The 12,305-nt window shown below is 35.2% G+C and overlaps 1 protein-coding gene across 4 annotated transcripts in view; it reads left to right on the top strand.

The window, feature by feature from the left end:
- CNBD1 (cyclic nucleotide binding domain containing 1) overlaps positions 1–10,027 on the top strand; it is a 301,600-nt gene extending 291,573 nt beyond the window's left edge. For all 4 annotated transcript variants that reach the window (XM_087420362.1, XM_087420360.1, XM_087420363.1 and 1 more), the window contains one exon: positions 9,745–10,027. In XM_087420362.1, the coding sequence (XP_087276488.1) occupies positions 9,745–9,861 (117 nt within the window). In that variant the 3' untranslated portion in view covers positions 9,862–10,027. The remainder of the gene's footprint in view (positions 1–9,744) is intronic.
- Positions 10,028–12,305: the final 2,278 nt, after the last annotated feature.

Here is a 12,305-nt window from a genome sequence, read left to right as displayed (position 1 = left end):
CTAAGTGTCTATGTACCAAATTATTGTATTAATTGACCTGATGCCTGAAGCTAGTCTTCATGACTGAATTGGAATATATTATTGAGAAGTGAAAATTTTCTTTTCCTTTACCCCAGCTACTGGTTGGTCTTTTTATCATAAAATTCAGATTTGCTTATTCTTCCCATTAGGATTATTATGAAAAGAAATATTAATTATTAATCCCTTGACCTGTATCTATAGCTATTAAACGGTGAATTGAAGCTTTTTTTGTTTTTGTTTTTGTCTTTTGCATGTCTCTTTGAGAATATTGCCTTATTATTTGAAATTCTCCTTCTGTTTGTCTCCTCCTCTGTTGTTTACAGACATATGTCCAGACTCATTATCTTCTGAAATGTTAAAAAAAAAAGAAAAATTCATACAACTTAATATTTATTGAGCACTACTCTGTGTCTGGCTAAGTAATCAGGGGTAAACATAAATGAAATAGTCCCTGCTTTCATGGATCTTCTGGATCTCTCTAACGGGAGATACAAAAATTACAGAAGCAAAGACACAGATAAGTGTATATGTAACATTGTGAGAAGTTCTCTAAAGGAGGCTGTAAGGAAAGAGAAATAGGCATGTGAGATGGAATAATAGGTTCATCTAACAGTGTTTCCTTGACTTACCTGAATTTTCTTTACTGTCTTGTTTAAGACTAGACCTAAGTCCTTAGTTATATTGAGATAATTTGTGATTTTTGGTGCTATTCTGTTAGCACTTTTGATAATCCTTCTTATGTCTTTTTTTTATTTCTCTGTGTGAGTATACATACATATCAGCCCTCAATGTTTTGTGGGAATAGTTGACCATATACGCTCTACCCACAGAAAAATAATTCTAGATTCTCAGACTTACCTATTTTTTCTATCAGATTAAAATGCCCTTCAATTCGTGACTTTATTTGAGATTTGCTTACTAAGAGCTAACTCTATATGAGGTACTTTCTTAGTTGTAATTATTTCTTTTTTATTTTCAACACTTAAATGTGGAAGTTGCTAGCTATTGTGAAGCTTTTTCTTTCAAAGCTTAGAATTTATTTTAGATCTCAAGATATAGCGTGGAACTTGTGGACTAGTAACATAATGTATTTCAAAGTATTCAAAGGAAGCAGTTGTAATTTCCTTATTTTCCTCTTTTCTACGGAAAAAAAATGACAGAAGGGGCCAGCCCCCCTGGCCTAGCAGTTAAGTTCCGTGCGCTCTGCTTCTGCGGCCCAGGTTTGGTTCCGGGGCACAGACCTACACCACGCATTGGCAGCCATGCTGTGGCAGGGACCCACATATAAAATATAAGAAGATTGGCACAGATATTAGCTCAGGGCAAATCTTCCTCAGCAAAAAAAAAAAAAAAAAGTGAAAGACGTTTTAATGTTAATTTTGTGCATTATACATTGTAATGTCTTATCTTGAGTATATACTCTCTGTGATTCTTCCTTTACTGAAAAACCCTAGACAACTTTCATGGCTCTTAGTATAAAAATATAAATATTTCTTCAGACCAATTGTAATTCAAATGTTGTTTAAAATAGTAGTTAATGATATAGCATCTGCCTAAGTCATACATACGCAAATTGCATATATTATATACAAAAGCCTAGTGTCCATTTATCAGTGGTAGGAGGGTGAAAAGTTCAGGGATGTGATTCAGGGCAGTGGGCAGAGCAGCTAAATCAGTTACAGCTACTGGGGCACTTGGTCATTTGTTCTAGATTTAGAAATCCATGGTGGGCACAGGGTATAAGGGAAAGATTGACAAATGATGGTATATATAGCAGGATTTGGCGTGGAGAAGGCTAAGCCAGGCCACAAATGGCATCTCTTGATATGCACAACTTGCAGTTTAGAATTCACATGTTTGCTCCAAGCAAAGGGTGGGAAAGGAGTTTGGTCTCTGAGACCCACAGTCATTTCTCAGGTCCCAGCACAGGCAAGTGGGTTCACAAAACAGCACCAACAGGGCACGCACATCGACAGTAAGAGGACTTTCTGATCTCTTCCTCAGGGTGTAATGAGATACCCACGTAGCCAATAAAACTCACAATGTTGGTGGTACTGCTTTACAGAGTCAGGATTATGCGTGGACTGGTAATTGCTGCAGGAAGCTACGCCAGCCGAGTAGTCTTTACATTTCTAATATGTTTTTTTTTATTATTTCAGCTTTATTGAGGTAAAATTGACATATAAAATTGTAAAATACTGGGGGCTGGCCTGGTGGCATAGTGATTAAGTGCGTGCGCTCTGCTTTGGCAGCCTGGGATTCGCAGGTTCGGATCCCGGGTGTGCACCGACCCACCGCTTGTCAGGCCATGCTGTGGCGGCATCCCGTATAAAGTGGAGGAAGATGGGCACAGATGTTAGCCCAGGGACAATCTTCCTCAGCAAAAAGAGGAGGATTGGCGATGGATGTTAGCTCAGGGCTGATCTTCCTCACACACACACACAAAAAAATAAAATTAAAAAAAATGGTAAAATACTGAAACTGTACATTGTAGTGATTTGATACAGGTGTACATCGTGGAAGAAATCCCCCCATCTAGTGAATTAACACACCCATCACCTCACATATTTATCTTTTCTTTGTTTTTTTTTTTTTTTTTGGTGAGAGCATTTAAGTTCTACTCTCTTAGCAAATTTCAATTAGACGATACAGTGTTGTCAACTATACTTACCATGTTATACATTAGATCCTCAGACTTTTCACCTTTCAGCTGAAAGTTTTTACCCTTTTACCCTTGAATCACCTCTTCTTATTTCCCCCACCCCCCAGCCCCAGGCAACCACTTTTCTACTCTCTATTTCTATCAGTTTGACTTTTGTTTTTTTTTAGATTCCACATATAAGTGATACCTTACAGTATTTGCCTTTCTCTGTCTGACTTATCTCACTTAGCATAAAGCCCTGAAGGTCCATCCATGTCATCACAAATGGCAGGGTTTCCTTCTCTCTCTTAGCTGAATGATAGTGGTATGTACATACCACATCTTCTTCATCCATCATCTGTTGATGGACGCTTAGGTAGTTTCCATATCTTGGCTGTTATGAATAATACTGCGATGAACATGGAGTGCAGATATCTCTTCAATATCTTGTTTTCATTTCCTTTGAATATATACCCAGCGGTAGGATTGCTGGATCATATGGTAGTTCTATTTTTAATTGTTTTTAGGAACCTCCATATTGTTTTCCAGAGTAGTTGCACCAATTTACATTCCCACCAAGAGTGTCCAAGGGTTCCCTTTTCTCCACATCCTCACCAGCATTTGCTATTTCTTGGCTTTTTGGTGATGCCATTCTAACAGGTGTGGGGTGATTTCTCATTGTGGTTTTGATCTGCATTTCTCTGATGGTTAGTGACGTTGAGCACCTTTTCATGTAGCTGTTGGTCATTTGGATGTCTTCTTTGGAAAAATGTCTATTCAGTTTCCCTTCCCATTTTTAAATTGGATTTTTTTTTTTTTTTTGCTGTTGAGTGGTTCTTTATATGTTTTGGATATTAACTCCCTGTCAGATACATTATTTGCAGAGAAATAAAAAGCCTTTAAATTGGAAAGGAAGAAGAACTATCTCTACTTGCAGATGACATGATATCATATATAGAAAACCCTGAACACTCCAAAAAACTGTTAGAGTAATAAAGAAATTCAGTAAAGTTGCAGGATACAAAATCAAAATATACAAAATCAATATATAAAAATCAGTTACATTTCTATACACTAATAACTATCAGAAAGAGAAATTAAGAAAACAGTATCATTTACAATTACATCAAAAAGAATAAAATACCTAGGAATAAGTTTAACCAAGGAGGTGAAAGATCTGTACAAAGAAAACTATAAGACATTGATGAAAGAAATTAAAAAAGACACAGATAAATGGAAAAATATCTGTGCTCATGGATTGGAAGAGTTAATATTGTTAAAATGTCCATACTACCCAAAGCAATCTACAGATTCAATGCAATCCCTATCAAAATTTCATTGGCATTTTTCACAGAAATAGAACAAACAATCCTAAAATTTGTATGAACCACAAAAGACCCCAAATAGCCAAAGCAATCTTGAGAAAGAAGAACAAAGTTAAAGGCATCATACTTCCTGATTTTAAACTGTATTACAAAGTGATAGTAATCAAAACAGTATGGTTTTAGCATAAAAACAGACACATAGATAAATAGAACAGAATAGAGAGCCCAGAAATAAGTGTATACATATAAGGTCAATTAATTTATGACAAAGGGGCTAAGAATATACAATGGGAAAAGGAGTTTCTTCAATAAATGGTGTTGGGAACACTAGACAGCCACATGCAAAAGAATGAAACAGGACCACTGTCTTATGCTGTGCCATACTGAAAAATCAACTCAGAATAGATTAAAGACTTGAATGTAGGAGCTGAAACCATAAGACAATTAGAAGACAGGATAGGGGTAAACTCCTTGACATCAGTCTTGGCAATGATTCTTTGGATTTGACACCAAAAGCAAAGGCAACAAAAGCAAAAATAAACAAGTGGGACTACATCAAACTAAAAAGCTTCTGCACAGCAAAGGAAACTATCAATAAAACGACAAGACAACCTACGGAATGGGAGAAAATATTTGCAAATCCAATAAGTTTTATAATAATGTTTATAGATGTAAGAAAGGTGTGTGATGGATTCACAAACATCTATTAAAGAACGTGTAGATTTTTATGGACACGTAAGTAGGGACATATCTATAGCTATAGTATTATGCACACATTTGTGTGTTTTATTTTTGTCCTGAGTACTCTGCAGTTATTGATACATTTGCCTCATATAGTTCAAAGATAAAAAACACAAAGTAAATTTGTAAATAAACTATTCAGTTTCCTGAAGAAAAAAGTCACTTGCTGTCTGATGATGACTGATTTTTTCCCATCTTTGGTTACATGACCTTAATGTTATTCTTGAGAATCCAAACCCAACAACTGCGTTGCTCTCTGCCCTTTCTCACATTTGTCTGCAGGTGAAACTAGTAGTCATAGCTGGACAGCTTTTCTGACGTTGAGCTTCACCATTTCTCAACTGCTGCTTTTGATAAAAGACATAATCATCTGGGAAATATAAATGCAGTTTCTGGAAAGGCTGAGCCCTTCTGAGAACGATGCCTGGTGGGCCAAATACTGACATCAGAAACTCACAGGCGGTTCACACTGGATACACGTTTAAGGGTCTGGGAACACGCGGACAGATCTTACCCTCCGTGTTTAACTTGGCGGTCTTGGTCCTCACTGCTCGCTGCATTGTTTTATAACAATGAAATCTTCTTGCATGATCCTCATGACTAGGTTTTTAATAGAAAAACCTGCTGGTTCTCATAAGATTTGGGAAGAAGAGGATGGATAGGGAGGCTGTTACAAAGTTTTTGTCCATTTTCAAACCAAGCAATAAATCTAAAAAACTCTGTGTCTAATGTGAACCACAAATGCAGAAAAGTGTTCAAATTAATTTTCCAGTGCAAGGGAAAAAATGCAAGTGCTGTAGTATCAGCTCCTGCATTTTCCCTTCAGCTCCCCAAATCTGTCTTTCTCTTTCTCTGTTTCTCTGTCTCTCTCTCCCTCTCCCTCTCCCTCTGTCTCTCTGTCTCTCTCACATGACAAAAAGATATGTTCTAACTTACTGTCCACTGAGCTCATTCATTCCAATACCTCTCCCAGCTTTGTTGCCAAATAGGGTGGTGCTATCCAGACAAAGAAAAATACGTTAACAGAGAATGAGGCTCCGACCCATGCTATAACATGGATGAAGCTTGACGACGTTATGCCAAGTGAAGGGAGCTAGACACAAAAGGACAAATATTGTATGATTCCACTAACACGAGGTACCTAGAATCATCAAATTCTATCTTGCATTCATAGAGACAGAAGGCAGGATAATGGTTACCTGGGGCCGGGGGGTGAGCAGAATGAGGAGTTATTATTTAATGGGTACAGGGTTTCAGTTTGGAATGATGAAAAAGTTTTGGAGATGGATAATGGTTATGGTTACAAACAATGTGAATGTGCTTAATACTACTGAACTGTACACCTAAAAAGGGTTAAAATGGTAAACGTTATGTTATGTATATTTTACCACACCGAAAAAAGAGAGGGAGAGAGAGAGAATAAAGGCATAAGACAAACACATTTTAGACCATATTCTAATTCCCTAATTTTGGAGAAAGATATTTTTTTATTTTTCCGTTTTATCTGTCTTTGGTAATTAAAACTTAATGACCTAAATTGAATAAAAAGTAACATCCTATATTACCAAGTCTAACATAACAATAACAATAAATCAACAATAACAATAAATCACCAAAAACTAACTTTGAATGTTCTTAAGACATAGCCTTTTAAACAATGTATATCTAACAAAGTAAATTACTAAGAATAAAAAGAATAAAATGAACATTGCCAGCAATCAGTTTTTCAACTCCGAGCTCCACTGTGTTTGTAATGGGGCCTTAGTGGGAAAACATTTACCATCAATCCAGAGAAGGAGGAGACTTAGAGAATGGTTTCCATGTGGTTGGTGGATGCTGAAAGAATGGAGAGGTATTTGAAGAGCTTCTTGAAAAATTTCCAAAGGAATCAGTTTTATGTGTTGCATAAGAAAGAGGACCTTTGCCAGCTCCCCCACAGTACCTACAGAGGTGGCGCAGTTCAGAGAGAATAACTATGTCATGCACCTGGAGAGGGTGGACCTCAGACAATGGTGTCTCCCGTGTCAGAGTCATCCGAGGTGAAGGGATAAGTGGCTCCAAGCAGAGCTTGCGTTAGTGCCCATGCAGAGAAACCAGACGTTCCTCCTCAAAGGCTTGAATTGCATTAGACCCGTGACATTTACACTACTATGATAGAATGGAAGTCATGTCTAAGACGGACTAAATCTAAGTTCCCATAAACCCAGAGAGTGAATTTTTGAGGTAGATTAAATTTAACTTAGAAGAATGAAAGGATTGTTACTTTTTTACACTCTGTGGTAGAGAACATTTTAGGACCATTGAATGAGTTTACTTTTTCCTGAAAAAACTGTTAGGTTTATACTATATCTTATCATCAATGGTATCTAACAATACTTTGAGAAATAGATTTGTTTATTTTGAAATGGGAGCCATGAAATTTATAAAATACCATTTTAACTCAGCGGCCTATAAACTCATAATTATGTTTGGTGCTGAAGTGCAGTAATTTATTAAACTAGTGTTCTTATTTTATTATTATTTTCCTTCTGTCCTATGAATTGTCCATTTACCTGGCTTTGTTGGTCTTCTTTGCTTTTATTGCATCTTTATTGTAAGTTATCTCCAAGTATTTTGCAAGTATAGCAATATAAATGAGAGATAAATAAGCAAATATAAAAGTTTGTCACTAATTCCAATAAAATATTATTTCTGTTGCCATCTGCTTCTGACAGCAAAGAATCCATGATTCATATTCTCCATATTTACATACTTCTCTGACATTCTGCTGTCATTTTGGCCAAAACTTTTCTTCCTTTTCACTTTTCAATCATTCTCTTCAGATCATAAGTTTTTAAGTTTTTTTGAACTATTTACTTAAATAGGATTATGCTATATTTAGAGCTTTTCTTTAGCGGTAACATAAAGAGAAGACAGAATTGGATTCAAATCTGGACGCTACCACTTTTGAGCTGTACGGCTCACAGGTTACTTAACATCTCAAGCCTTAATTAGGGATTTCTCAACCTGTGGAACACTGGTTCCTTATGTTGCATATGTTAGATCTCAATGAAACCACTCATGTCTGTACGATATCATATATCTCTTATTTTTACTGTAAATCTGTATATTAGTGCTGCTTGTTACTTTCAATGTTAATAGAAAAATTAACATAAATGTATCCTGAACTATTTGGATTACCACTTTTAAGTATCTGTTTCCTGTCCTGAGATTCATTCTCTCTGTTTTTAATTAGTATTGTTTTAATTATCCAAGTTCCATGGGAAAAAAGCTAACAAATTTAATATGTAATTTTTTTCCCTTGTACCAATTGAATGGAAAATAATCTGATGGTAGGATGTTAAATGGAAAAAAGTAGTTTTTAATCCTTTAAATGAAGAAATGTGGTATAAGAGTTAAAATAATATGCTGCACACAATAGTATAAGCATATTGAACTAAAAACAAAAACAAAGAAAGAGTTATGCTGTAACAGTAGGTACCATATTTATTTTCTGAGGCTCTGATATAGTTTCAGCTTAACTATATTTATATATTTTTTTGTATATAAGTATATAATCTTTCAAATTAAATTAATGTTAGCTTGAATATTAGTGATTTCATAATTGTTTTATAGATATTTAATCTGCTAGAATTAAATATAGTTCTGTTATATATATTTAAGTAACATGTTATGTTATTATTTACATCAACTCTAGGAGTCAACTAGAAATTTTTATTAAAAACTGCCTTATTGTCCTCATCTAAAAATCAATCAAATACTCCTCATCTGTCAGGGTTGTAGTGAGAGTTGCATGAGACATAGTAGTCAATCAACACAAGTCCATTCCCTTTACTTATTTATAAATATCACTTACTCCCTATGACTTTTACTTCATTCTCTGTTTTCATAAGTAAAGTCAATATAAACAAAACCAATTGTAGAATAAGATATGTTTTTAAAATATTAATGTCATCCTTCAGATTAGGCTAAATTTCGCCATGGTACCAACGACTCCCATGCCCTCAGTGACTTTCCCTTTCCCGGCGTAGATTGACTGCGTGTCTGCAGTATGCTGGGGCTCGGTGTTCTCTCATATGGAGAAAGAGAAACAGTGTACCGAGCACTCAGTGGCTCCCGAAGCTCCTTCTTGGCTGCGGCGTGCCTCCCATCTTCTCTCGTTGTATTGACCAAAGCTACTTCCATTGCTGCCACTGGCATTGAAGGGGTGAAAAGTCTAAGCCTCTTCCAAGGAGGGCACCATGGAGAGTTACCCACAGGAGTCTCCAAAGGGAGGCATCAGATATCTAAATGATAATACAAGCTACTCCAGTTATGATAAGAGTTTATGATCTTGGCAAATGATAAAAATAGAGCAAATAATTCCTTGTTATCTGATTAATATCAGTAACAGGAGAATCAGCTAAATGCCATATACAAAGAATTTAAGGATCTCAGAAAAAAAAGCATACTTTAAAAATTCATATTGATAATTTCTCCTTACATCCTTGTTTTTAAAACTTTAAAAAAATAGAGGCCGGCCTGGTGGCATAGCGTTAAGATCGCGCCTTCCACTTCCGTGGCCCGGGGTTGGCTGGTTTGGATCCTGGGCGTGGACCCACTCGCTGCTCATCAAGCCATGCTGAGGCAGTGTCCCACACAGAAGAACTAGAAGGACCTACAACTAGGATATACAACTATGTACTGGGGGCTTTGGGGAGAGAAAAGAGGAAGATTGGCAACAGCTGTTAGCTCAGGGCCAATCTTCCTCAAAAAAATAATAAATAAAATAAATAAAAAATAATAATTAGCTTAATTGAGAAATAATTTATAGATATGAATGTGAAGGAGTTTTACTTAATAAAAATTATATATAAATTATAATTTTTATAGATTTTGCTTAGGTAAAAATTTTATCCTTAAAAGTTTTGAGAGGTTCTTTGTTTTTCTATGGAATTCATGATGTTCATGCTATTACAAGTTTTAAAGTTGAGGGATGATAGGATTAATTATTTTTAATAAATCCTTTCTTTCTAGGATCAGACAATGAAAACCTCCTTGTATTATAATGGAATTATTCCGGGCTTTGGAAAATGGAACCATCACTGGACAAGCATTCCTAGAAATCTCAAGGATACTCTAGTCAGTTATTAAAGATGCCAACTCATAAGAAGCTGGAATTTCAGCATGGATTACTAATTCTTTGTTTCTCATTTGAAATCACTATCATGGTTTACCAAATTACCTTACAGCTTGATTTCTTTTTGCAGACCAGCTTCCTACTAATTAACTCATATAAAGACATAAATAAATGTTTATGTGTAGCTTATAAACAACAGAAATTTATTTATCACAGTTCTTGAGGCTGGGAAGTTCAAGATCAAGACACCAGTAAGGTCATGTTCTGGTGAGGACACTCTTCCTCATCCAAAGCCTGCACTTTCTCCCTGTGTCCTTACATGGTGGAAGAGGCAGGGAGCTCTGTGGGGTCTCTTTTATCAGAGCACTAACCCCATTCACGAGGGCTCTACCATCATGACTTAAGCACCTCTCAAAGGCCATACCTTCTAATACCATCACAAGGGGCATTAGGTTTTCACCATATAAGTTTGGGGGGCATAAAAACATTCAAACAATAGTATAAGCAAATAGAATTGCTACCCAATATATTTACAAAAAATATTTCATAAAGTCAAACTTGCACAAGATTCTAACATAGCCTGTTTAAAAATGTATAGCTATACAGCTCTTCAATCATCATCACCATTTTGATACATTTTCTTTGACACCACGGGTCCTTCTAATTCCTGTAACATCTCCTTCCAGAGGAGCCTGCAAGAGATCATGTGACATCTCTCACTACTTAACCATTTGATGTTCAAACATTATTTCTGATAATACTCAATTTATGCTTCACAGGAATAATTTACTTATACAGTATCTGAAAAAATTCTAATTTAAGCAGAAATAATGATAGAAATGAAAGAATATTTTCAAAATATCAGGGGAAATATAAAAATCTCAGTTGGTTCCTCATTCCTAGTTAATGGCAGGGAATTGATAGATTCAGAGCAGGTTTTGAAAGTGAGTTTCACACTATGCATGACTTACCTAACAGAACATTTTAAAAACCATTTTGATGATTCCAAATGTCTTCAAATACAAAATGGTTTCAAATTCTCCCAAAATTTGCAACCCAAACAAACTTTTAATTTAATCTAAAATTATAGTAAGTTATGACAGAATTTTCATAAGCAGTGCAAACAAATATTCAAGGTTCACAACTTCAAAATATTTGGAATTGTTATAATACATGAATCATTCAAAAAACATTTATGGAGTGTTTAATACATGCCAGGCACTGAACCAAGCATGGGAGATTAAGATGTGATTAAAATATGGACCTCCTTCTTGGGGCTAATCCAGGCTTAGAGAAAAATATGTAAGTAAAATCTGTAATTTTATGATAAATGCAACCATACATATGTGCTAAATATGATGGTGCCATCCAGAAAGCAGTGATCAAACTATTACATTTTTCAGAGAAATTTTGTGTATTAGGAGATAAAAGTTGAATCCTTAAGAGAAAATAAACATTTTTCCAAGCAGGTGTAAGGAAAGAAGGCTTTCGAGACAGAGAGGATGAATGGCATTGCAGAAGCCTGGAAAGGCAAAGCACAATATGTGTTTCAGTATTTATAATTACTTAGACATTCCCAAACCCGAGGGCACTTGTGAAGAGCATCAGAAGATGATGTTTTCATCTTCCATGAGAAGAAAAACTCAAACTCACGAATACAGGTAAAGAATGACATAGGAGACATTCATATGCTCTCTACTCTGATTTCACAGATAACACAGAATAATCCCTCTTTCCAAGAGAATTGGAATTAGTAGTTAGTTAACTAATGGGAAAAGTCAGTTATATTGAAGAATTATGGAAAATTATACATATATATCATTTACATTATGTTCTTAAAACATGTAATGAATTCATTAGATTTTGATGTATCATAAGTATCATATGATCGGGAAATTGGAATTCTGTATCTTTTTTCTGGCATAAACTACAATCAAAGGCAACCTCTACCACTTCCAGGATTTTTTTCAAGCATAGTAAGAAGTGAAAGAACTTTTCCATATGATCTAAAAGCAGAATACATTTATATTTTCTACGATGTTTTTAGTCTAAAGGTTTTCTCTGGTTAGCTCACGACTAATACAGTGGCAATCCTTTAGGGGCTCATCTTTCTCTTTTTAAAGATTTCCAAAGTATTTAGCAAAACTTCCACATGAACAACACCATGATTTTCACATACAATATTAACTTATTTACTAATTACATTACATAATTGCAACATGCACAATATGCATAAAAAGGTTTCTAAGATTTCACAATAATCAAATGAATGTAAGAGGAGCCTTCTAGCCACATACATTATGGTTTGCTTTGCGTATTAATCACTGTTTTTTTACGGAGCAAGTAGAAAATATTGGTTAATTTGGTGAATTTATTAAATAGCGATCAGTTAAGAAAGTCTTTACTGTAATAATAACAGTTAACTAAGAACTTATTATTAGCCTTCAAATGGATTAAC

The sequence above is a fragment of the Ceratotherium simum genome, chromosome 31 (genome assembly GCF_057802395.1).
Source record: "Ceratotherium simum simum isolate JZ-2026a chromosome 31, ASM5780239v1, whole genome shotgun sequence".
Taxonomy (NCBI): domain Eukaryota; kingdom Metazoa; phylum Chordata; class Mammalia; order Perissodactyla; family Rhinocerotidae; genus Ceratotherium; species Ceratotherium simum.
Note: the sequence above shows the minus strand (reverse complement) of the source record. Positions and strands in the feature narration are given on the sequence as shown.